This window comes from Aphelocoma coerulescens, chromosome 13 (genome assembly GCF_041296385.1).
Source record: "Aphelocoma coerulescens isolate FSJ_1873_10779 chromosome 13, UR_Acoe_1.0, whole genome shotgun sequence".
Classification (NCBI taxonomy): Eukaryota; Metazoa; Chordata; class Aves; order Passeriformes; family Corvidae; genus Aphelocoma; species Aphelocoma coerulescens.
This window is the reverse complement of record NC_091027.1, coordinates 18,844,569-18,869,922: the sequence shown is the minus strand read 5'-3', so window position 1 is coordinate 18,869,922 and position 25,354 is coordinate 18,844,569. Positions and strand designations below refer to the sequence as shown.

Here is a 25,354-nt window from a genome sequence, read left to right as displayed (position 1 = left end):
TTGTGGTTTGTCCCCATTTGAGATTTTTGTATTGAGATTTTTAAGAATTTGTATTACTTTAAAAATTGGAGATAGGCAAAGTTTTTCATTCTCCCCTTTTAGTCCTTCTGCCCTTTCCCTCAGCTTGGGGTGACCCACTTATGTGGGAAGGATGATACCATCTGCACAAGGGTGTACAAGCTGTAGTTGATCTTAGAAGGTGTGTGCTGGGGAGTGGAGAGGCGTGCTGTGTACCAGTGTGAGGACTAGCTATCACCTCTGCTCCTCTCTGGACACGAGTCTGGTTTGCTGCGTGCTCGGAACAGAGGAAAGCAGTCACCACTGGCTGTATCCCATGTCAGGCTCTCGCTCTGTGGCTGTGACTTCAGCCTCACCCCTTCTCCTCTGCGCCTGACCTGGCTGCAGCCAATATCTGTCTCTCAGCAGGAGGAATCTGAGGAAATGCAGCAAACTTCAGCTCCTGGGGCTAAATTGTTGTGCTCTCTAACAGCAAACTGTGTTGAACTAATTGACAACCAGCTTTAAATGTACCCCAATCAAGCAAATGCATTGATTTATTTTTCCCTCTCTTGCCGAGCACTAAGCAGCTTCCAGCTTGGTTTCCTCCCCAAGAAGTGGATAACTCATCTATTGTGTAGTAAAACTGATGGGCAGTGTTGACTTCTATACAATCCTTTCAGTATGCTTAGGGAGGAAGGAGTTCTTATGCTTCTATGAATGTTTGACCACTTAAAAAAAAGCAAAACAAAAAAAAGCCCAACCCAAAACCACACACAACAACAAAAGATGATCCATTTTCTCTGGATGTCTTTGAAAGAAGCTTAGTTTAGAGACAGACTGGAGAGAAAGGCTATTGATTTTGTTTGACCTCCAAAGAGACTGCGGTCAGTATATTTTCTCTGCTGGAAGTGGTTCAGGGCTCTGAATTTCCGTGTCAGCGTTTGTATTCTGAAGCGCACTGAAGCTTTTGCTGCTTCTTCAGTAAATAGCAAGCTGTAGGGAAAGGTAATGCTGGTGTAAATATATTTCCCTCTGGATCTGCCCTTCTTTTCTTTTTCTTTCCTAGGTAGCTTGGTCGTGTTGCTGATGAAGCATTTACAATCTTTTTCATTGAATGCTGTGCAGGTTCGTGGGTTAAGCTGAGACTACAAGCATAGTTTTGTAATCCCTCTCTTGCTTTTTCCAGGGCTGAGCCATGTCCTTTCCCAACCTCTTGCCTGCACCAGCAAGGAGCATGATGCCTTCCTGCATAGAGTAATAAATGCTCTAAAAACTGCCATCCTCTCTTCTACCCTGATTATTCTCAACTTTTGCAGAGGAAAACTTTCCTGACTTTTTCTTAGCCTCCTGAGTGAAACAGATTATTCTGTCTGGGGACTCGGTTGTACTGGAAATGCTCTGTTTGGTACAGGTCTGTGTAGTTTTGTAGATGTTCTTGTAAAATGGCTCATGACAACAGATGTGCCCTTCCTCTGGCAGCCACCTATCAAAGGATGGCTTCCAGGGGTGGCAATAGCTGAGGGATAAGTTGATTGTCAGGTCTAAAGGAGCTTCTTGGAGCTCCCTCTGAGATGAGCAGTGCCAGTAGGAATCTCTCCATGCCGAGGTGTCAGCTGTGTTATCTCCTCCTCATTTAACAAAATGCTTCACGTGGTGTGGTTTTGGGTTGTGTGCTTCCACCTGCTTGGCCACAAGTTCAACACAGGCAGTTTGCTGCTGTCAGCACATCAAAGGGCAGCCTGATAAAGCTGCCACTGCATAATCAAGTCTTGTAGAGAGTTGCTGATGGTCAGTACCAGCTGCTGAGCTCCCCTGTTGGCTTTGCCAGCATGAGCTTCATTTCTAACCCACATGGACAGAGGCTCCTCTTGGAATCCCCCTTTAGAGGAAAGGTTGGTCTTCCTCCCACTGCCAGCCTCACCTCGCTTCTGGCTGTGTTGGGTCAGGGTGGAGGCAGCTGCTGCCGGGTGTGTGAGCCCTGCAGCATGTGTGGGCTGCCGACAACTGCATGGCATCAGTTTCTAAGTTAAGCACTCAATTTCCCAGAGAGCGATAGCCCAATGCACCCCCAAAAATCAGTGAATGGCAGAGGATCTCTTTGTGCAGTCTGTGCCAAGCCAGGCCGAGGCTGCAGCCCGTGTTGCATGTGTGACTCTGCTGAGTCCCCAGAGCAGGACTTTGAGGGTTCCCCAGAACCTTTCATTGCTGCCTTTAGCCCAGACCCCTCTCTCCCCACATCTGAATATTCGATTACGTTAACCCTTTGCAAATGGCTCAGCAATCACCTCCGGGAGTGGTGAAAAGAGAGCTGGAACTGTTAAGCCTCTGCACAAACACGAAGGTGAGGAGCTGATGGGCAGAGCCCGTGGGAGGGGATGGATTTGCTCTCAGGATGCCCTGGCCCCAGGCAGGGTGTGAGGCTGCCCACAGCTGGAGCTGCTGGAGGGGTTCCACGGGTGCTGCCGCGGGCCTGTCCAGCCACGCTGGGTGCTCGTTGTCTCTTCTGGGTATTGCTGCTGCTAATTGTCCCTCAGCCACAGTCCCCAAGGCTTGTGTGGCAAGTGGTGTCCTCCTGCTTGCACTGGACCACTGGGTAGGACAGGGCAATGCAGAATGGTTGCCGTGGGAAAATTTAGTAATATTTATTACTAAATTAATACAATACTTATTATAATTATTGCATCAACTTATAATTTTTACTTATAATAATATTTCCAAATCAATACAATCATTAGTACTAAATTAATACAACATTCATCAATGCACTGCTTGCTTTGGGAGTAAGTAGTCCTGAGTTTGTGGTCTGAGTGCAAACTGGGCTGTTTAGGTACTGCCCACCTCAAGGTCGTCATGGAGCTTTGTTAATTAATAAGCAGAAAATTTTGCCCCAAGCAGCAGGTGATGGGTCAGCTGAGCATGTTGCTGGAAGGACAGGTAATTGTGGGGAAAGCAGCAGTGCTCTGTGTTACCCTGTCGCTGTGGCTTCCATAGGGTGGTCAGCAGGACACTGTGATGATGGATCAGAAATACGACAATTTCTTGCTAATGATCAATATCAGAAACTAAGAACATGTAGAAAAGCAAAGATATCCTTATGTTTCAAGTGCCTGTAATCTGCTTCTCAGAGCTGGGTACCAGAATATCCCTTTGATTCTCAAAGGTAATTGCACCTCTTAATTAGCTGGAGAAAAAATTCCCGCAGCCTGAGATCTTGCTATATAAATTATAATTAACCCCTTGGCACTGGAAGTTGAGATTTCCTGCCCCCGAGCACAAATGCAAAACGCATTAGCAGCACTTGACGTCAGGCACTCTGCCCAGCACAGCCCAGGGGTCAGGCTCCTTCCCTGAAATGCGGCTGCGCTTCCCAGGGCAGCAGGGAAATGGCAAGGAAGCCATGGGAACCCAAGGGGAAGCACTAAACACACCATCTGAGGGTGTTTGACCTGCTTTCTTTGCAGATCTGCAAATGTCTCAACAGGAAGGACAACACAGAAAAAAACAAACCCAGCCCCCGGGGAGAGCTGTGAGCGAGGAGAGGGAGCGGGTTTGTGAGGCGACATGGCTGGGTGCCCCGCCGTGAGAACGGCGCTGGCGCTGCCGCCCCACACACCTCCAGCCCCACCATTGTCTGGTGCCAGACACACTTGGCTGTGCCTGTTGTGTGCAGGGCTGGGCCACCCACTGCTGTCATTCACCAGCATCCTGCTTTTGTGTCTCCTTTTCATGGCGCCTCTTGGGGGATGAGCGCTAACTCCTCACACCGGAGGTGACCTGTGGTGAAGTGCCAGGTTGGGCAGCTGGCGGCAGGGAGGTGACAGCACGGCTGGGGCTGGGGGGTGGGGGCAGCCCCAAGCCTGTCTGCACCTGTGATGCTTCCCTGCCCGCTCCCCTCATCCACACTGTGCCCTCGGAGGAGGGCCAGGCCTGCTGGCACCTGGAAAGCCACTTCACGGATCACAGAACGGTTGGGTTTGGAAGGGGCTGTAAAGGTCAGGTAGTTCCCCACCAGGAGCTTGCACTGGATCTCCTCAGTCCACGCGACCTGGTTCCTTTGCTCCTTTGGGGTCCTGGATGGAGAAGTGGCTCCCTTTTGGCACAGGTCAGGCTGCAGCCTTGTGCCAGGCTATAAAGCCCTTGGAGAAGGTGCTGTTGGCCAAGGGCTGTCTCTTGTCCCACGGCTGTGGTGTGTCCTTGGGTCTCTGTCGGTGGCACTGGCCATGAGTGTCCCAGCAGTGGTTGCTGAGCTCAGATGCAGCAAACATGGGGTGGCTTGGATGTCTCGGCTGGGTTCAAAGGTGGCTTCGTCCTCCTGTGCCAAAGGTGGGGGCAGCCCAGTTCTCAGGCTTGGCACACAGATGTGGCCAGCAGGGCTGCCTACAAATACTTCAGGTCTGTGTAGGAGCAGAGGTGGGGAATTCCCTGTGCACTCCAAAGGTTGTGGAGGGAGATAAATGGAGGAGAGTGAGGAGGTGTCCTGGCGTGGGGTAGCACGTGTCAGAAGGAGGGTTTGCACTTTGGGTTTGTCCTCTGTCCGTGTGTCTGCAGATTCTCAGAGCGAGTGATGTGCTGACAGCAGAGATGGCCCTGCCCAGGTGGCACCCACCACCTCAAGGGATCTTTCGCCATGCAGGTCCTCGGGGCCACTCCTGCAGGGTGGGGAGAGGAGGGCAGGATGCTCCAGCACAGCGAGGACAGAAAGAGGGGAGAGAATTTTGGATGGAAACTTGGGGCTGGCTCTGAGCTTTAAAGGTGGCCTGAGTCTCTAGATAAATTGAGATAAATAGCAAATAATATAATAAAATACAGATTTTATACTGTCAGTGCTGCTTCTTTAAACTCAGAATGCCCCCTCAAAAAAGCTATTGGAGATATTACCTCTTTTCTTTGCTGCTCTTGTTTATAATGCTACAGATGAGGACTGGCTTAGTTCTGTACTTGATTTACTTTTTATATTAAGATTTAACATGGGATCTGCTTTTCTTAATCCAAACACTTATGGTTTGAATGCAGAATTATATTTGAGATTTTTAAAGTACCTTTATTAAAACATAAAACTAATTTTACAGTTCTGACAGGTCTTATTTAAATACCCAGTGCCAGATGCCTTTTGTCCCAAATGACTCCAGGAAAGAAAAAAAAAGACTTTTAAAACTTCTCATGCAATTAAAATGCAGTAAAAGGGAAGTATATAGTCTTACATATGCTGAGGACTAGGGGTAACAGTTTAAGAGAAGTCCCGTGATAAATGTTTCCAAAAATAAATATGTGAAATCAAAGGTGCTAAAGGGAGGGTTAATGTGATACCTGATTTCTGTTGGTTGTTGCATTATTTCTGTTGCTCCTGCCCTGAGAATAGCTGCAAGAACTGTGCGGCGTCTGTAGGGCGAACCCTCTCCAAAGGGGCTGGTGCAGAGGACTTTCCTCCACAGTCCTTCCCCTGAGGCACTCTCCAGGGCAAAGCTGGTTCCAGGTGTGTCCCCAGGTGCTGTAGAAGATCAGTCCTTGCCCACCTCTTTTAACCCTTACCCCAAAATAGTCACACTCTCTCATACCCTCTCACCCAAGAGTGACGATTTTCTGTACTTCATTTAATAATAAGTTATCTTTTATTTGGCAAAGGGAGCTTCAGCAGCACAAGCATTAAGAAGTCAAGTATCTTTGAAACTGTGTTTGTGACCATTTCTAAGAGCAAACCCTGCTTAAAATCTTAAAACAGAGAAGAATTTTGCCCATGTGCCAGAATATTTTATTCTGGTAGGTTGTGCTGCTGCCTCTGCTCCTCCAGGTTCCAGAGCCACAAGAATCCCACTGAAAACACCAGAGCATCCTGCAACTTTATTTTCAGCATATTTTTCACTTGCTGGAAGAAGGGAAGGTTACAATGAGTCCCTTTGAGAAAATGCACAAAAACACCTATATTCTGATCCATAAAATGAATTATCCTAATTTCAGCTTTTACTGGTGCAGAATAAGAACCCTGCTTGGTAGAACTTAACATCTTTGTGTATCAGGCACATCTGATAATCTTAATTCAACCAATCCTGCAGATGCCTGGCACATTTCTCCCGACTAGCCCCGTTCTGGAGCACTCACAAACACAAAAGTGCAGCCTGGATGGGCTGATTCTGGAGTGCGTGGAACCAGCTGGGGGTTGGTATGTGGAGAGATTTATGTGTTTGGGACTCCTTGGTAAGAGGAGATGGTGCTGCTGACATCACACCCACTTTATGCCTAGGGATGTGCAGCCAGCCAGCAGCTTGCCCAGGGGAGGTGGGCAGTGCTGCAGGGTCCCCGTGCTCTGTCCTGTGCTCCCGGGCACACACACAGCAGCTCTGCAGGGACAAGAGAGCACACGGGCTTCCCGGGCTTGTCATCCTCTCCTTAATGTTATTTTTGTGTACATCAGTGTTTTTATTGGGTCCAGCTGAGACTGGGAACAAGAGAGTCAAAATAACTTCATCAGGGTTTGCTCTTGCAGTAATTCTAACCCTCTGCAGGGATGGGAAGGGCTCCCACTCTCTCCAGACCCAAGAGACTCCGGCGCTCTGGATGTGTCTCAGCGAGGATCTCAGGGCCAGGTTCTGAGGTTGTTGTCTGTTGGGCTTGACTGTGTCAGTAGGAGTTTATTCAAATGAGAGTGATCAAAGACATCAGGGTTTGGCCCTTTATTTTTCATTTTAGGTGCTTTTTCAAGCATAACAGATCTTCTGAACTTTTTTGAGGCTCATCCTTCAGTAATTCCAGACTCAGAGCCTGGCAGCTTGTCAAGCAGTTCTCCTGCCTCTGTAGAAATACTGTCCACTTGAGCTGTGTTTGGAGGCAGCAAGACACCCTGATGAGATAGAGGAATTTCTGTGCTAACACTCTGAACGTTTCTCTTTCCAGGCTTATTTCTGAGTCATGGCAAGCTTGCAGGTGGCAAAGTTCAGGGCAGAATTTGTTCACAGCTGTCCCCGCCCAGGCGTTTTTACAGCACACAACCTACCCGCCTCCCCTTTTACTGAATCTTGTCTAGATAAGCTTATTCACCATCATCGAAGCAACTGCCAAAATGTTTTTTGTGTCTCTCATGGTGAATTATGTATAAAAGATCTGCAAGAGGTCAAGTCTGATTTCCCACTGCTTAATCCTGTTTTCCTAGATGTACACAAGAGTGCAAATGGCCCCATGTTAGAATGACAGTATTTTACATTCATTTTTCACATGGCTAAGGAATGACCAACCTCTGGGTAGTGCAGGCTTGGGCCGGTAATATGGTGCTTATAGCTCAGATGGGGGGTTTTTTTTGTGTGTGTGTATCTTGTTTTTCACAGAATTACAGATTCAGGAATTTACTAAAGTTTTATTTAAGTTGGACAAAAATCTCTTAGACCTACCTTGGTATTTATTCTGATCTGATTCTGGTCTTACATCTGCTCAACTGTCAAACAATTTTCATATGTGTGGGCTAATAAAAGACCTCAAATTAGCACATTTTCATTTAAGCTTCTCCCAAGATGTGGTGAATAGAGTGAGGTTGTTGGGACTACGTTTTGGAAGCTTTAACATCCTATAGGAGCCTGGGCTCCTATAGGGAGTTTGGGGAAGAGGACTTGTGTGTTTTAGAGCCTCCCTTTTACCTTGATAGTGCCATTCTGGCATAAACAGCACATCTCTACAGGGTGGGGAGAAAGAATATGCCCGAGATGGTCCCTGAGGTGCCTGGGGAACACCAGCAGCTCAGCATCATCCCCTGGGCGGGTTTTGTTACCACTGCTGAACTGGTAGGGAAACTTTTTGGGTGGGAATTCCTACAGAGCTCTGTGATGGTCCAGGCCAGGTTGGACAGGGCTTAGAGCAACCTGGTCTAGTGGAAGGTGTCCTGCCCAGGGGGTTGGGACTGGCTGAGCTTGAAAATCTCTTCCAACCCAACCATTCTGTGATTGCATGTTTCTATGAATGGGGTGTCAGGCTTAAATAGTGGAGAGTGAATTTAAATAGTGGAGACTGATATTAAATAATCTGAGAGTGATACTCAATGACCTGACCATGCCGGGCTGTGCACCCTGTGGGGTTAACTGCAGCACAGCGTGTCCTGCCTGCACAGCTGGCCTGGGCTGGGCACTCAGGCTGGTGTGCTTGGCACCAGCACGGAGATTTCTGCATGTCTTGGCCCTGTGTGCTGTAGACAAGCCCAGGGAGTGCCAAGGGACAGCTCAGTGCGCTGGCAGTGGGACAGGAGCCTCCCTGGTGTGAGGCGCTGGTTTGTGAGTGGGAGCGGCCGAAAGCATCGCCCGGAGCCTGAAGCTGCTATCGGCTACTGCAGAGGTGGAACCCCGAGGGAGGGCTGCCGGAAGGGGAAGGTGGGCTCTGTGCTGGGATCCTGCTCCTTTGCCCATCGCACGGACCCTCGTCCTGTCCCCCCACAGCCGTGTCCGAGGCTGTGCTCCCCCCCTGCCGGCGCTGCCGGAGGCGGGACCCTGGAGCCGTGCAGGGGTCTTTATCAGCACTCGACGGACTTCCGATGTGTGTGAAGTCCTTTGTGTGGAAGTATTTACAGGATCAGGTTGCTGTAGTGTAAGTGCCTTTGAGGTCTTTGCTGCATTATAGATTTTCTTCTGATGTCTCCCATGCAAATATTTAACCTGTCTGGTTCCTGAGAGCTACCGAGGCTGTTCTGCGGGTGGCAGGTTGTGTCTGCAGCCTGTCCTTTGTTCACGCAGAGCCCTCGGTCCTGCCTCCGTTCCCACCCCGTGATGGGGCAGGAAAACCTGCCCGGGGTCTTGGCACTCGCTGTGTGTGCTGATGCTCTGAGGGGCTCACACACCCCAAAAAGCCTTTGTCCCCAGGTGCAACAGTTAGGGTGCTGGCCGAGTGAAAGGTGCAGCGTTTAACGAAACCCTCATTTAGAGTAACAGCACCTTTAAACACCTGGGTCAGGACTGGGAGCTGCTCCCTGGGCAGCCCCTGCGCTGACACTGAGCACTTCCCTGGCTCTTGCAAAGCGGTGGCTTGAGACAGAAAATATCTGGAGCCTGGGCCTTGGACCTGCTCCTACCCCACGAATATCCCTTTCAATGATCTGACATGCATATGCGGTGCTTAGGACAGACAGGATGAGCTCAGTGCAGTGGTATGTGGGTCAGCGCTCTGCCCTCCCGAGCACCAGCCGCGCTGATTGCGGTGGTTGCTCCTAATTTGCACCTGAATATTTGAGAAGGGAGTTGGGTTCTGTGGATTGTAACTATTAAATTCCACACAGTTTGCAGGACTATGCAAGTGTGCAGACAAAACTTAGGGATGCAGCCTAGATTCCATCACAGCCTGCAGGCTTCATTAGACCCTCCAGACTTTACCTAATTTTGGTGTTATTCCCTCATAATTACATCATGACTGCGGAGACGGGGTCATTCTCTCCTGTGTTGTGGTCATGGAAGGGATTCACGTGGTTTGGGTAGGGGTAGGCAGTGTTTGAACAGGTCTCAGCTATTCCAAGCACCGTCGTCTGTGCTGGGAGTCTCAGGAGAGGATTCAGTCTCAGCAGAGAGTGGATTTTACTCTCCCATCAGATGTGATACATGCCCTGTGAACGATGGGAATGTCCTGGTTCACAGCACCAGGGTAACAAACTGGGAGAGCTGCTCTCTGTCCCAGGTGCTGGGCTCCCAGCTCATGTGTCAGTGCATCCTCTTCACTCGCTGGAAATGGTTTCAAGCCTGAGAATGGTTTCCCTGTTTCAGAAAAAGAAGTGCAACAAAAGCAACAAAATCTTGGTCCCCTCTGAGATCCTCTTCCTCAGGAAATCTGATGTAGCTGGCCAGCTGCAAGGTGCCTGTGGACAGTGTAAGCAGCTGTGTTCCTTCTCCCTGTGGCTCCTTTTGCAGGGGTTTCACCTGCAAAAAAACCCAAACCAGTGGTAAGACTTGAAGTATCCTGCACCCTTCTTGTGTTTTCCCCTTTATCTCTTTCTTTATCTGGAACTGAGGATTTTGTGATGGGTACTTGTAAACCTTATACTTCTCAGGTGCCCTCTCTCTCCTCTCTTTCCCTGTGCTTTTCTGGCTCCTGTCCTTCCACTCCCAGGAAATATCTGAAAGATAGTTTGGCATATTTTCTGCCACCTTCACATATCTCCCTGACTTCATGTTTTCTTAGCTGGTAGATAGCTTTTCAACATCTATATATGTAATCCTTTTCACCTAGACTTGTGAGGAATTCCAGTCTCTTCCAGTGGGAGTTTTCAGGAAGGTTTAGGTTAAATGGGCCAATAAGGCAAAACATGTAGCAGGAGATTTCACCCTCTAAAGACATCTTTTCTCTTTCGCTCTTTTTTTTTATTCCCCTGGAAAGTATATCAGAATATCTAGCTGTCAAAGTATTTAAACAATAACACCTGATCTGAAGATTGGAGTACAGGGCCTTTGAAAATAAAGATTGTAATCTCTGTGTGGTGTATGCAGGGACAGATGGAGCTGGAGGTCAGGTGTGCTGAGCAGCACAGCACTGTGGGGATGCTGCTCTGGCACGGTGGCTCCTCTTACCTGAGCTCTCCTGGACATTCTCTTGGCTTTTCCCTGGCACTTCCATTGTGCCATGGCATAATTATCTCAGGACAGGACACATTCCAAGTCCAGTTTGAATTAATGTAAAACGTGTTGGTGGTGGCTGAGCTTTTCTCCTGCTGTGTGTGAGTGGGGTGGGAGACACGAGCAGCCCCTTGTGCTGGGTCAGCTCCCACCCCCCAGGAACTCTTGTTGCAACCTTCAGGGCTGGGATTCATCCCAGATAATTTTAGATGTGTTGTTTCAGGTGCCTGTCCCTGCTCCTGAGAGGATTTAGGGAGATGCCTGTTGCACAAAGAAGCCTCAGCTGTCAGGGGTGCTGCAGACTGGAAGCCAGCTGGGTGATAACCCACCCTAAAGCCACACTGATCTCTCTTGTAGAAAAGGGGGTCAGGGATCCCTAGAAATAAGAAGATGTTTCCAATGCCTTAAGACTCAGATTTTCTGGAGATGGGAACCTCTGTGAGGCCTTGGCCTGTCCCAGGGCAGCTCAGGTCACAGCAGGGATCAGACACCCTCTGCTGAACCGCCTTCCCTGTGCTCCCACTCCTTGGCACTGGGTGCAGGATGCTCCCTGGGGGTTTTGGGCTGTCCCTCAGGGCTCGGGGATGGAGGCTGCTGTGTTCACCAGCGTGAAGGTCTCACTGGCTGCCTGCTTATCCTCTGCTGCTCAGGCGGTGCCGTGGCACTCGCCTGGGAGGGATCTCAGCGCTGCCGTAACCTTTGCAGCCCGCAGGAAAGGTGACTTCCATTTAGTTCTAAATTATGACATTATTTTATTAGATCTTTAAACTTTATTTAAATTTTTTATTTTAAAAGGGGGAGGAAGGTATCATATTTTAATTAGTAGCGGTGCCAAAGGAGTCCTAGATTAATTATTTGAAATCACTCCATCCAGATGGTTTTAATTTTCACAGCAGGGAACCGGCATCTTTTTAAGGTGATATTTTTCAAATTAAAATCAGCTTGGATATTACTCATACTGGCTGCAGAGCAAGGGGGTGGGGAACACGAGCCAGTGTGCCCCGTGTTTGTCCATCTGAGCAGGGGCTGCAGCGGGGACCTGCATCAGAGGGGTGTAAGCTGCCGGCTGTGCAGCGGGACCACGGCTCACGGCTCTCGTGCTGGAGGGTTTTGTCGGTGCCAGCTCCTACTCTGGCTGGCCAGAGCCTGTGTCTGATGCTCAGAGTTGCTCTCAGCAGCTTTTTACTCTCAGCTGCAGTGGACAGGGAATGCCTTGCAGCTCAGAGGGAGCTGTGCTGTCCTGTCCTTGCCTGTATGGAGCCCTCACCTGACCCTGTGCTGGGTGGCCCTGCACCAGCTTTCGTGCCTGGGTGGTTTGGCCACTGCAGATCCGTGGTGCTCTGGCTGTTGGCCATGCTCCTGGACTGGGCTTTGCTGGCTCCATGACCTTCACTCCTGTGCTGGCTGCTGGTCTCCCTCTCTGAGGCTGACCTCCATCCTCTGCTCATGTGAGGAGAAGCCCTTCCAAAGTCACCCCTTTAAAGGGAGAGAGTCCCACCTTTGCTGTTCCCTTGCCTGTTAGTGCTGCATTGCACCTGAGCAGCCTCCCTGAGCTTCCTGGAGCAGTGGGCACTCACCGATTTCCAACCATGCTGTCAGCCTGCCCTTGAGGAGCTGCCCCTGGCCCTGTGCCATCATCCCCTCCTGGCTGGCTCACCTTGATATCCTTTCTCTGACAGGTTATTTCTGGCTCATGGCCCTTCCTCACAGAGTGGTCACAGGTTTGACACTGCCTTGGCAGGTGAGGGGACAGAGTGGGCAGCACCCAGTTGTTGCTTGCAGGCTGCTCCCCATCACAGATAGCCAAAACCATGACGAGTTTCTGAAAAACTTTCATAAATATCCATATCTGTGCATGATTGCAAGTAATATTCTGCTGTAATACAGACATTATCCCACTTGCTGTCAGAAAGAAGTTATAATTTAAATATCCCCTGTGATAGCACGTTTAACAAATATATCTAAATAAATGTAAGCAGCTAGTAACTGGAAACCCCTGAACTTACAGATGTGACTGAGCTGCGAGGGGAAAACTGTTTAGGGCCCTTGTGAGTTAAAGGTTTGTGATATTTGCACTGCTGCAGAAGCCAAAAGCTGACTTTACAAGTGGGAAAAATATTAATGTGTTTAAATGAAACAAACTCCTATTTCTATCCCCATGGTAAATCCTTACAATGAACATATTTGCTCTTAGAGGGCTTTAAAGTTTGAAATATGAATGCCAAAAAGAATGTGACTTTTTGCAGCACAGATCAAACATTCTGCAGAGTTTGGCAAAAGCTGCATTTCTACGGCGAGGCTCAGGACTTACAGGCGTGAGTATTTCCAGAGCAGGAGCGTGGAGCTGCACTTGCTGACACTCACACATTCTTGCATTGTGTTTCAACCATGTCTCCTCTCTCCCCCTCCATGTCGGAGATGGATCTGAACCAAAATGTCCAGTCTGCCTGATCCTGCCTCTCCGGGGAAATTCCTGGAATCCGAATCTTGAGCATGACTGGAATTTCTGTTTAGATTAGAGATGGAATAAAAGGCTGAATTTGGATCTGTCTGGGTTTTTGAGATGATGATGGCACGCTGCTCATCTGAGTGCAGCCTGGCCCCTTCTGCAGGTACAGCTGTGTCAGAGCAGGGGGTTCATGGAGATGGAGCAGAAATCTATCCTCTACCCTGGCCCCTGGTGATGCTGCAAACCAGCTCTGGCATCAGGAACCTGCAAGACACTGAGATTGGCCACATTTCTCCCAGCTAGAGCAGGAGAGCTGGACCTGGAGTGCCAGAAAGCAATTTGTGACCTCCTAGAAGCACAGCCAGGCATGGAGGATATCTGCAGGGTGGGTGTGCCTCAGACAGAACAAGTAGTGCCAAATTTCTCCCTGCTAGATGCTAGACCTTCAGGAGATCACTGTGATGTTTTGCACTGGAGTGTGCAGCTGAACCACTTCTGTGCAGTGTTTGAGGGCTGCTGGCTCTGAGGAAAGGATTTCCCTTCTCGTCATGCTAATCTTTCATCTTCATGAGAATAAAGTCCATGTTCTCACCCTCCAGGAACCCTCCTGCAGCACGAAGAAGAGCATTGTCATTGGAACAGGCTGCCCAGGGCAGTGGTGGCATCACCATCCCTGGAGGTTTAAAAGCCATGTAGATGTGTCACTTGGGGACAGGGTGTGGTGGCGGCCACGACAGTGCTGGGGGAGTGGTTGGACCTGATGATCTTGGAGGTTTCTCCAACATAAGCAGTTCTCTGGTTCTGTTAGCACTGGGCTGATGTTGCTGATGAGGTGATGGGGTTGGTGTGGACAGATGGAGCCCACACGTGTGTGGGTCATTCTGTGCTAAACCAGCTCTAAATCCGGAGTCTGTGTGTGGGAGTGAGTGGAGAGGGTCAGCCCTGCGCCGTGACGCGGCCGCTGCGTGTCCCCAGGGCTGTCCCCATGCAGAGCACCCTGGCGTGGTGTGGGTCAGCCGGGCAGTGGGACAGAGCCCTGGGGAGCTCTGCACCCTGGGACCTCATGGGACCACGTTGGTAAATGCTTTCTTTTCTTCTTCCTTTCCAAGCCCAGCTTCTAGTGGAAACAGACACTTTTGGCAGCCAAGTCCGGATCAAAGGGAAGGAGACCGATTTCTACCTTTGCATGAACAGGAAAGGCAAGCTAGTGGGGAAGGTAAGTGTTTCCTATTAATTCATTTGTAACCTGAGTGTTACCTTTAGCAGCCTCCTCACGGCTGTAATGATGTGTTCGAGCTCCGCCTGTCAGCCTCAAATGAGAAGCAGGACGGGCATGTGGGGTTTGCAGGGCAGCTCTCGCTCTCCCAGGTGCTCTCCTGAGCGTTTTCCCGAGCCTCCCCAGGTGTAAAACGAGCCCTGCAGCCTCAGGGGCTCTGCAGTGGTGCTGCAGGTGCGGACGGGGTCGTGCCTCACGTGAGATGTCACCTCAGCATCCCAGTGCCACCTCCACAACACCTTCCTCACCCAATCTCTCTTTGGGGGGACATTCAAATATGGATTTCCCCCAAAATTCCTTTTGCTAGAAATTCACAATAGAAGGGCAGGCAGAGCTCTGTGCTGGTGGTTCGTGCAGGGCAGAGAAGGCTCCTTCCTCGCAGCCAGGAGCCAGGGAATGGTGTGGCACAGCCAGGGCTGGAATCCGAACATCCTGCTGGGGCTGGGCCTCCCGCTCCCAGCGCTGCAGGAGTGTTTTACTGTGGATGCCCCCCCAATGGAAGCATGTAACAAATGACAGAGTGTTCACCCCTCCAGCTTAACTTCTGTGCTGAAGTAGTATTTTTTGTGAATTGACTGGTTTTTGTAATTCATACAGTCCTTCTGTATTGGCATGGCTGTGGGCTTGCCAACCAGGCAGAGGCTTGTGCAAAGCTGAAGTGCCACCAAAAAAAAAAGTCAAATAAAATATTCCAGCCTTCAAACCTCACTTTGCACCACCAGGAATTCAAAACTAGCATCTTTGTGGCTGTGAAAAAGGGAAGCTGAGTTTTGTTTTGAGTCAAGGCATTGAAAGCCATGCTCCCAAACAGAAACCAGAAACCAAATGGCTGTGGTGAAAAATTATTTACTGTTGTGGTCCCAGGAGTGACACCCGTGGGACACTGCCTTCCCTGGAGGATCCCTCCCGCCTCCCACTTGTGTTTCCTTGGGCAGCAGATGCTCTGTGGAGGCTAAGCCCAAGTTGTTTGCTGCCAGCCAGTTCCCTGTGCCTGACCTGCTTTGCAGCTGCCTGTCAAGGCAGGAGGCATCCAGGGCACTGCTTAAAATCAGGGAGAAATGGAAATCAGTGCTCCGGGAGGGCTGCAGCAAAGCAGCCAATTCTCTCTGCTTCCTGCACTGGTGCCACCACCCTGCATGAGACCCCACTGTTTGGTCTTGGACAGGGACATTAATTGTCTTAACTGGATTTAGATCATGTTGGATGCTTTTGAAGGTTGCACTGGACACAAACCTGCCTTTGATTTCTTTGTGCCTTAATTTTCCATCCTTTAAACATGATCATAACACTTTCCCCTGAAATGCTACAAGGATAATTTTGTTAATGTTTGAGGTGCTGATAGCAGTCATGGAGACCTTAGAAACACTCAGATGGGGTAAAATGAGCAGAAAACCTTACCTTTTCTTCAGCAGACCTTGCCCCAGGTGGGTCAGCAGCAGCACAGGGCAGCCCACAGCCTGTCCTGTTTGGCACTGAGTGTCCAGGAGCATCCTGGCAAAGTCAGCACCTGTTTTTCCAAACATGCAGTATGTTTGTATGTAATTAAGGCTCATCCCTTGATTTGGCCCACTGGGCACTGTGGCAGGGCAGTTCTTTAGCCTGTCACCTTTCAGGCAGCATGAACCTTTTCTTTTTCCCCCTGATGTGCTTTTCATAGTGTTGAGTTGGCAAATGCTTTGTTACAAAGAATAAATAAGTCTATTCCTGTAAGTCCTGCTGCCTTCCCACCCCAGCCTGTGACAAGTTCCTGGAGCAGCTGACCTGGGCTGGAGGGAACGCGGCGTCGGGAAGGAAAATGTTCCAGACGTGTTGCCCATATTAACAGCTTCTCATGAGCAAAAAAAGAAAACAATATCATGTCTTCTTGATACCAAGGAGTGTGGTTTTAATTAGTGTCATAGCTTCAGCTCTCTTTGTGGCAAGAGTTTGAGGGAATGCTTTTTAGCCTGAATGCTCTAAACAGCTAGTAAGCCCCAAGGAAAACGTGAGATAAAAGTTATGCCTGGGCTTATACAAATATTTAAGTTCAGTCTGGGGGTGGAGGGGAATGAAGCCCACGAAGTGATTGTTCCACGGTTGTCCTGCTATGTTTGTTTGGCAGGAGAGGAGCCATGGGGCCAACCCAGGCCTTTTTCCCTGCTTGTTTCCCGTTGCCTGACACTGCATAATCCCCAACAAGACCAGCACATGCCATCTGGCTTTGTTCTCCTCCTCACTCAGCAGTTTTGGATCCCCCCCAGCTGAAAACCTGCTTTGAGTTTAGTCCCTTTTGTGTCCCATAATCACCTACAGAGAGTACCACAGTCAGGAGCAGGTTGTTGTTGTTGTTGCTCTCAGCCAGAACTGGTGATGAACACAAGAGCTCCAGAGATGGACTTTTCCCCACCTTGGAGCTGGTTGTGTTGCAGATTAACCCCCGGGGGTAAGAAGAGCAGCCTTTGTGTGTTTGTATTTATTTCTGGTAATTGCACCCCCACCAGCGTTTCCCAGTAGAACCATCTGATGGAGCCTGCTCAGGAGCCCCAGACCTCGGGGGTTTTGCCTCTCTCAGGTGTTTGTGTGTGTGTTCACAGCCAGCAGTGACCGAAGGGCTTGGAGCTGTTTTGGGCAGGCTCCTGGCTCTATGTAACAGCAGCTGCTGGGGTCCCTGGCACTCTGTGTGATGCTTTGGAAAACTGGAGACAGGGGAGGTGTTGTACAGCAGTGACTTCTCTGTTAAAGGTGAGCAGCACCTGGGGAAAACAGACTGGAGTGTGTTTTTTTGTGGATTCCTGGTGTTGTGTTGAAGAAGGCCCAAGAAATATATGATTTTATCTCTTTTTACTTCTGCCCATGTTTCTTTGCCTATGGGGTTTTGCTGCTACATAAAAATTGTAGGTCCTGACTTTTCCAGTCTTCCTGAAGTTTTCTATGGACCACTGAGCTTTATTATGAAATAAAGAATGGTTTGGGTTGGGAGGGATCTTAAAGCTCATCTTGTTCCACCCCTGCCATGGGCAGGGACACCTTCCACCATCCCAGGCTGCTCCAAGCCCCATCCAGCCTGGCCTTGGAATCTTGCAGGAATCCAGGGGCAGCCGCAGCTTCTCTGGGCACCCTGTGCCAGTGCCCTCAAAGTAAAGAATTTCTTTCTGATATCTGGTATAAATTTGGCTACTTTTGGTTAAAGCCATTACTCCTTGTCCTATTGCAACACGTCCTGCTAAAAGTTTTGTCCCCGTCTTTCTTTAACCTCTTTTAAGTACTGAAAGGCTGCAATAAGTTCTTCCTAGAGCCCCCTCTTCTCCAGGCTTTATGGTGGAATCAGACTACAAGGAGAGAGATTAAAATATGAAAATTCAGAACAAGAATGCCAGCTGCTTTTCTGAGAAACTTGTCTTTTTTAAAAAATTATGAATCCTGTTTATTTATCTCAGGCTTCTTACAAACACGGGGGGAAGAGCACTCTGAAAGGTGCAGTTCTTCTTCCAAGGAGAGGCACAATGTGACTTGTCCACTTGTGACAAGGCACAAGGCACAAAGTCATCTAGAACACAAGAACTCTGAATACTGGCAGTAATTCAGTGCTAGGGGCAAAGAGGAGCTGATGGTCTCTTTGGAGGAGCTCTTGAGTGTCTAACTGGTTCTCCTGGGGAGTCCTTCTGTGGTTCTTCTTTCTGCCTCAGCTTCTCTTACCTTGTGCATTGAGATAAGGCCATCAGTGAAGTGGAGATCTCGTGTTTGCTGAAGGCTGGCAAAGGTAAGTCTTTGAAGTCTCCCAGAGTGAGGAATGGCAGCCTGGGCTGAGCAGGTGGCTCTTGGCTGAGCTTGGCTCCAGCTGCTCTTGCTGAGCCTGTCCTTACAGCACATCCAGGCTCTCTAGAACTGCAGGAGGCTGCAGAGATTGCCTTCCCCTGCCTGTCCCATCCTCTGGCAGGAGAGCGTTTGCAGTCGGGGCTCTCTGTGAAGCCTGAACCTTCACACCATGGCCAGAGCCTGCCCCTCCTTCGGGCATGGCCAGGGTTGGTGGCGGCTGCATGGGGAGCAGGGCAGAGCAGCTCCTGGCCCCTGGCACTGTCTGCAGGGAATTCCCTGTGGTTCCCTGACATCCACCTGTGGGATGAGGCAGTCTGGTCAGTGCTCAGGCTGCAGCAGGTGTCCATGGGGGAGGGTATTTCACACTCCCACCTTCTTTTGAAGATCCTCAGTGATCTGGTGTCCACACACCCTCAAAATCATTGTAGTATAGGGGCATTATTTTTGTAAAAGCATTTTAATGAGTTTGATTTTATTCCTCCATTCTCTGAGCTGAATGTGAGCAGTGGGGAAAAGCCGTCTGGTGAAGGGTAGGGAGCTGTGGGCAGCTGGGTGGCTGAGGCAGAGCTCCAGACTGGTGACAGAAAATTTGGGTGCCTCCTGGGGACATGTCCCTTGGCACCATGTCTGCAGCACTGGAGCCCTCCCAGCACTCCCAACGAGCAGTGCTGGGCTTTGGTGCCCAAGCACAGTCCGGCTCCTGAAAAAAGCTGTGCAAAGTGTGGCCGTGCCAGGGGCATGTCCTTGGTGCAGGGGGCAAGAGGTGGCACGGCTGTGCTGGCCACCAGGGCCTTTCCCCGGCCCTGACCAGCACCACTGTGCTGGTGCCACTGACAGCAGAGACCTGCCTCTCAGACACAGCATTTTTTCTGGTGTGATAACTGCTTTCCAAGCCAATATATTTCTTAATGTTACCAGAAAGTTGCTAATACCATATGGCAAGGCTCTCTGTATTTTTGCAGGACAACAAACAAATTGTTGCTAGATGCCAGACTGCTCTGGCAGAGCTTTATCACTGATGCCTGCCAGCAGTAGCCTTTAGGGGATAGTAATAATTCGGGGTTGTTTACATTACAGCTTTAAAATAGGGGTTTTCTTGAAGCATGTGTGTGTTTAGTCAGGAAAGTTGGCTAAAGAACTCTGACAGCATCAAAGACTGAAGGTGCCCAGTGTGGCCTGTAAATGTGCTCTTGGCCTCTGTAACTCCTCTGGCCCCACGGGAGAAGGAGCTGTTGTGTCACAGGAGCTGGGGGCTTCAGTGGGAGCCACCCTTTGAGGGGCAAGGAGACACCAGGGGATTCTCCAAAGCCTTTTTGCTGCACCTGGAGCAGACTTTCATCAGTTGGCTTTGGTTGAGAGGGAGGCGAAGCTTTCTTGAAAAGCTGTCTTTGAAAAGCTGCTGGTGGAGAACCAGTTCATCACTGCAGGGCTGGGGGCTGAGACAAGGACACTCAGGGCTGAGCCCCGAGCCTGGTGCCCTTGGCATGCCCCAGTCCCGATGGCGTTTGGGTGCCAGTGTCCCTGGTGTCCGCCCGTGCCAGGGCCATCCCGGGAGCCAGGGGTGCTGCAAGGTGCAGGAGGTGTCTGGGGAGGGCAGGGGCACCCAGGGTGTGCGGTTTGGAACTGATGCAGTAGATGAGGTGTTTGCCCTTCTCAGCCTGTGTATTTAAAAACACACCTTACTGCATCTTGGATTTGGGGCAGGACTCTCAGTTTCACAAGGTTTGATGCTTATCCAGAATTTTTCCAGGAGTTGCATAGTATTCGGGTTGCTTGAAAGGGGCTTGTAAAACCTAACGATTTCTGGGGCCGAATGCTGAATTTGCAACATAAACGTGAGCAGGATTGGCGGGGCGTCGGGTTTAACAGCACGCGCTTCGTGGATCTCTCTGTGCCATGTTCAGCCGTAAACCATTCCGACTTGGCATCTCATGTGAAAGCAAAACTTGACATGGCTCTTGCTGGATCTCGCTCAGATCTCGTTTTGAACTGTGGTCTGGGTCTTTGCGCTCCTGTGAGTCTGTTTTAGTTTAAGTCATCTAAATAAACACATGCAGTGGACCCTGAAGCCAAGCAACCTTGGACTCTGCCATACTTTGGGCAGGGAGACCTGATCCAGAACTGGTCTCAAGTGTCCAAAGATCTGGAATCAGGGCCTGCAGGATTGCAAAGGTCTTAAAATCAATGAGATGACAAAACCACTTTTATTTTGGTTGGGCCATCAGAACCTTCTGCATTCACCTGATCAGGCTTTTTTCCTGCAACCTGTGGAAAAAAATTTGAATTATTGTTCTGAAAATTTAGAAGCTGAGATTCTCATGAAATTAAAAGTGGAAGTGGAAGCTAAATCACCCTCCTCCATTCTTAAACCCCAGACATTGCTGAGAAGCTGGAGAGGAGCTGCAAGAAGGGACCCTGGGATCCTGGTCCATGGCCAGTTGGATCTGAGTCAGCAGTGCCCTGGAGCCAGGAGGGACATCCCTGTCCTGGGGACATCAGGCTGGGCCAGGGAGGGATTGTCCCGCTCTGCTCTGGGCTGGGGCAGCCTCACCTCCAGTGCTGGGGCAGTTTTGGGCACCAAAAGATAAGAAAGTCACCTTTTAGCCATATGTGAACACCTCCAGTTAACTTAAGTTTCTCAGCACAACCATAATTCTTCAAGTGTTAGCTCTGAAATAAAGCAAAGGGTCTTTTTATTTAAAAAAAAAAAAAAAATCTTCATTATATTATTTTTATGATAAGGACTCTCAGTTGCTCTGCTGGGGATGTGAGCGTTGTTGTCTGGTCACCAAAGAGCTGTGTAACACATTTACAGATTTATTGTGATTCCTCTTTAGGAAATGTCATATTTCCTTTGGATATTCCTAGGAAGCCCCAGTTCTCTCTCAAACTGAGCTTTGCACAGTCAAGGTTCACTTGCAGACCAAGCTTGTAAGCTAGACCTCTGAATCTTTTCCTTATCCCATGGCTGGAAGCCATCTATCCCCTTCCAGGGAAGAAAACCATCTTCTTGAAAGCTGTGTGATAGTTTAATTTAATCCTTGCTGTGTTCAGGAAGCGAGTGTCACCATAAAGCTGCTGACATCCTGTCCCCTGTGTTTCGTGGTGGCTGCAGCTGTGTATCCTGTTGGAATATTTCAGTTCCCTAAGGTTTAATGTTAATTAAAATTAGTGATGGGGATCCCTGAGCCCTGGTCATGCCTCGCCTTGTCTGGGTGGAGAGGGTGTGCTGCTGAATGCATCTGGTGCTGACAGTTATCAAGCTGGATTTAATTGCCCTCCTCAGAGCATCTCATCTCCTAAGTACAATTTGTTGTTGGTCTTGAGCATCTCTAAGATGAGGGTGATGTTTCTGCTAAGCATTCCTTAGCAAATACACTGAAGTATTTAACTGCCAGAGGGAGCAAAGCAGTGCAGCCCTGTCTCTCTCAAACGGATGCAGCTGAGATCACGTTCAGGGGACTCCTCTTCAAGGACTGTTTCTCCTTGGCTTGCAGTTTGGTTTTGGATAGGAGGTGAGAAAAAAGAGGCTACTTTTGCAGTGGAGAATAAAACCTGTGCTCCAACAGTAGCAAAATAGAGTCTATTTGATATGGCAGCTACAGAACTATTTTTAAGGTCAAGGAAAAGTAGATCTTTCTTAAATACATTTTTGTTCTTGAGATTCTCTTACACTGTCTTTTGGATACCCAAAGACAAGAAGTTTTCCTGAGGGAGGACAAGTCTCAAGCCTTGCATTTGCTGCATAGGGATGGAAGGTGGTCACTCACAGGCTGGAACAAATCTGGATGATCATTTTTTATGGATGGCACTTGATTTGATGATGAATTTCTCTCTTCTCAGTAATAGAACTTGACATGAAGAGAACTAATGCCATCCTGCATACAAGCAATGACCTTTCTTGGTTCTAAATTCCCCCCATTTCAGCTTGCCCCAGGGAACGTGGTGTCGCTACTGGAATGTTGGCTGGATGAGATTGCATTTGTTTGAGATGATAGCTTACAATGCCAGTGTGCATGTTTGTTTAGTGTGAATAAATCTGGGACCGACCCAGGACTTGCTATGAGGTCAGCAACTGCTCTAGTCCCATTATTCTGCTCCACTTATCATCTGATGTTTTAAACAATTTTTAAAGAAAAAAATTCCTATAGTGGCACAACTCTCTGTATCCCAGGATCCCTGAGGCTGGAAAAGCCCTCCCAGCCCATCGAGGCCCAGCTGTGCCCGATGCCCACCTTGTCCCCAGCCCAGAGCACTGAGTGCCACCTCCAGCCCTTCCTTGGACATCTCCAGGGATGGGCACTCCAAACCTCCCTGGGCAGTCCATTCCCATGTTTAACAGATTCCTCCTGATGTCCATCCTGAACCTCCCCAAGCCTGGGTCTCTGTCCTCTCGTCCTGTTGCTTGTTCCCAGGGAGAAGAGCGACCCCCACCTTGCTACAGTGATATATTGAATTTAGGCCTACATGAAATATGCTGCTGCTCTTCGATGGCTTCTACAGAAAGTTCAGGACTGGCCTCTGGAGGCTGGAAATGACTGCAGGAAAAGAGCTGCCAGCAAAGCCCAGCAGAGCCCCTCACCAGCAGGTTGTGCTTTGTACAGAGGGGTAAAAACACCTTCCCGTCCTTAACATGTGTGGCCCCTCCTGGCTGACATGTAACTGGACCTGGTGGGTTCAGGTAATGGGAGATGCCATAGGTCTGCTCAGATATCACATCTGAAACCTGCCTGGGGATTCAGACCTCCTGAAGAGCAGTAGCTTCCTGCTCCAGGAAACCTGCAGTTTTGACTTAAGTTTCCTAAATTTTCTCTTGGTTTAATGAAGTTCTTTTAAAAAGTAGTAGATGTTTCTCCTCGTTAATAGTAAGCACATGTAGCTCTCTGAGGTGCAGTTAGGAATGTCTGACAAGCAAATGTGCATCTTTCCAGCTGAAGCCAACCTGGTTGCCCTAGTTCTGGCCGTGGCCACCCTGCTGCACTGTTGGCAGGAGCCGTGGCAGTGACGGAAGGAGCAGGTGAGGAGGCCTGTCCTGGTGTGACCTCAGCCTTGCCTGGTCAGCCCCAGAGGCACTCCTTTTATCCGTGTCCTCCTGTTCCTCCTGTGACAGAAAGCTCTCCTAGGGCAATGTGAGGGTTATTGAACTTAGTTAGAAAAGTGGAATTTTGGAATGAAAGGTAGAAGGAAAGAAAAATTTTAAACTGTTCTCTTCCTTCCTTGGTTCCTGCAGCTTGTGTCTGGCACAGACAGGCACAGGGCTCTGCCAAGCCTGGATGTCCTGACCCACGCATGCAGGACCGTGCCCTTTTTCCCTGTTTTTAGGAGGGATGGGGTGTTCCCAGCGTGTGGGGGCAGCGTGGGCAGTGCTGCTTTAAACGGGGCCTCTGGATGGAGATGTGCCCTCCATGGAGCATCTCCTCTGCGTGGTTTTGTGTTACTTCCCCGCCTCGTGAATGCACTTAGTTGTCCTGTATACATAATTAACCTCTCTGCTGTGCTGGCAGACACTTTTATTGAACTGCCCATCATGACTCCTAAGTATTTTCCTCGGAGGATTGTGCAGGTTCAGAGGGCAGAGAGCTGGAGGAAACGCGCATGAGGCTGAGTGACTCTTGGCAGTTATGGATGCAGCTTCCCTGATTTACAGCCTGCTCTAGGAGTAGGAATGTGCATTTGGGTCAAGAGGTGTCTTTGTGGTCAGGATGCCTTGTCATAAATCCAGGATGCTGAGCATCAGGATGCTGCTGATGCATCTGTCCTGATAATGCCCATAAAGTGCACGGGGCTGGCTGAGCGCTCAGGCTCGCTGGTGTGAGCAGGTTCTGCCCACCCCAGCACTGCGGGCTCTGGCAGGGCTGTGCTCAGCTCCTCATCGTGTTTTCTGAGCTGCCTTTAAAAGGTGTGTGTGTGTGTGTGTCAAGGGGGAGAGAGGGCAGTGCTAAAGCTGTGACATTAACACAGCTCCCGTATTGCCTCCTTCTACTTGGGATTTTCCAAGCCGTGTGGGGCGAGTCTGGAGGAGGCTCCAAGCACTGCCTCTCTGACTTTGAGCTGAGCTTGTGCAAAACTGCAGAGAAGGAACTTTCTGAAAGCCACATGTCCCTGGGCACGTGCTGGGTGAACAGCTCTGGGGCTGTCAGGGGTTATCAGTGCTGGGGGCACCAGCCCTTGGCCCTCAGCTGGGCACGTTTCAGGAGCAGCTCATAGGGACTGCTGAGCCCCGCTTCTCCTGAAAACCCAAGCCTTCCCTGCTGTCACTGCTGTGACATTTAGGAAACACAGGGCAGGGTTTCTTCTGTATAATGCACTGGGTGGACCTAACAGTGTCGGTGTCCGAGGGAAGTGTTCTGCAGCCCTTTGAAATGATTGCTGAGCTCAGCGGCTGTGCCTCACACCTGGGGGTGGCATGAAATCCAGCACGGTGGGGTGCCCATGCTTGGGAACCCCCTCGGTCGGTCTGTCTGTCTGTCTGGCGGGAGAGAGAAGGGTGGGTGCAGAGAGGGTCCATTTTCAGCGGTTTTCCTTGTAAAAGCCTCGGTGCGTGCCCCTCTTGGAAACCTTTTGCTTGAGTGGTAACTTTCCCTGCTCCAGGTTTTTTAGGAGGTGGGGGCATGGTATGGAGGGCTGGTATCACCACAGTTTGACTTCGAGCCTGGAGGCTGAGCTGGCAGAAAGGTGATAATTGGGCAGAGACTCACCCCCCCTCTCACTTGCAATGCCGAGGCTTGCCGTGCCCTGTGCCAAGCCAGCATTCCTGGGTTGTCGCAGACGTGTTTGGTGGCGTTTGGGGTTTGTTGTTATTTGCAGCACATCACCAGCCGCTCACCCAGAGAGCTCCTAATTGCAGCAGCGCTTGAGGAGGGGAAGTGTTTTAACCCCAGCTTAGCTAACAGCAGGTTAATTTGTGCCCTGATCTTTGCAAACAGAGAAACTTTTCAGTCCTGGAGCTTCTCTCCCCGCTCCGCGGTGTCACCCGAGCTGCTCGCGCCAGCTCATTGTTGCTGTAAAAGCCGAGGGAAGTTTGGATTTGCCAGTGCCCAGTGCGCCAGATTTGTGAAGCATAAATGAGAAAACCTGCCCCGGCCTCCCTTTCCCATAAAGAGCTGCTCAGGTGGCTCAGCGTGGCAGGCTGCTGGGGGAAGGCGGAGGCGGCTGCTGCACCTGCTGATGCTTTGGCTCGGGCTGGTGGCACAGAGCTGCCGCGAATTCCCCCTGAGCTGCAAGCTGTTCGTGGCAGGAATGCCTCGCTCCAAGGAGCGCTCCTGC

General features: G+C 49.9%; 1 protein-coding gene across 1 annotated transcript in view; it reads left to right on the top strand.

Annotated features, from left to right (window-relative positions):
• FGF18 (fibroblast growth factor 18) overlaps positions 1-25,354 on the top strand; it is a 68,551-nt gene that overhangs the window by 37,551 nt on the left and 5,646 nt on the right. Inside the window, exon 4 of the mRNA XM_069028931.1 lies at positions 14,127-14,233. Coding sequence (XP_068885032.1) covers positions 14,127-14,233 — 107 coding nt within the window. The remainder of the gene's footprint in view (positions 1-14,126; positions 14,234-25,354) is intronic.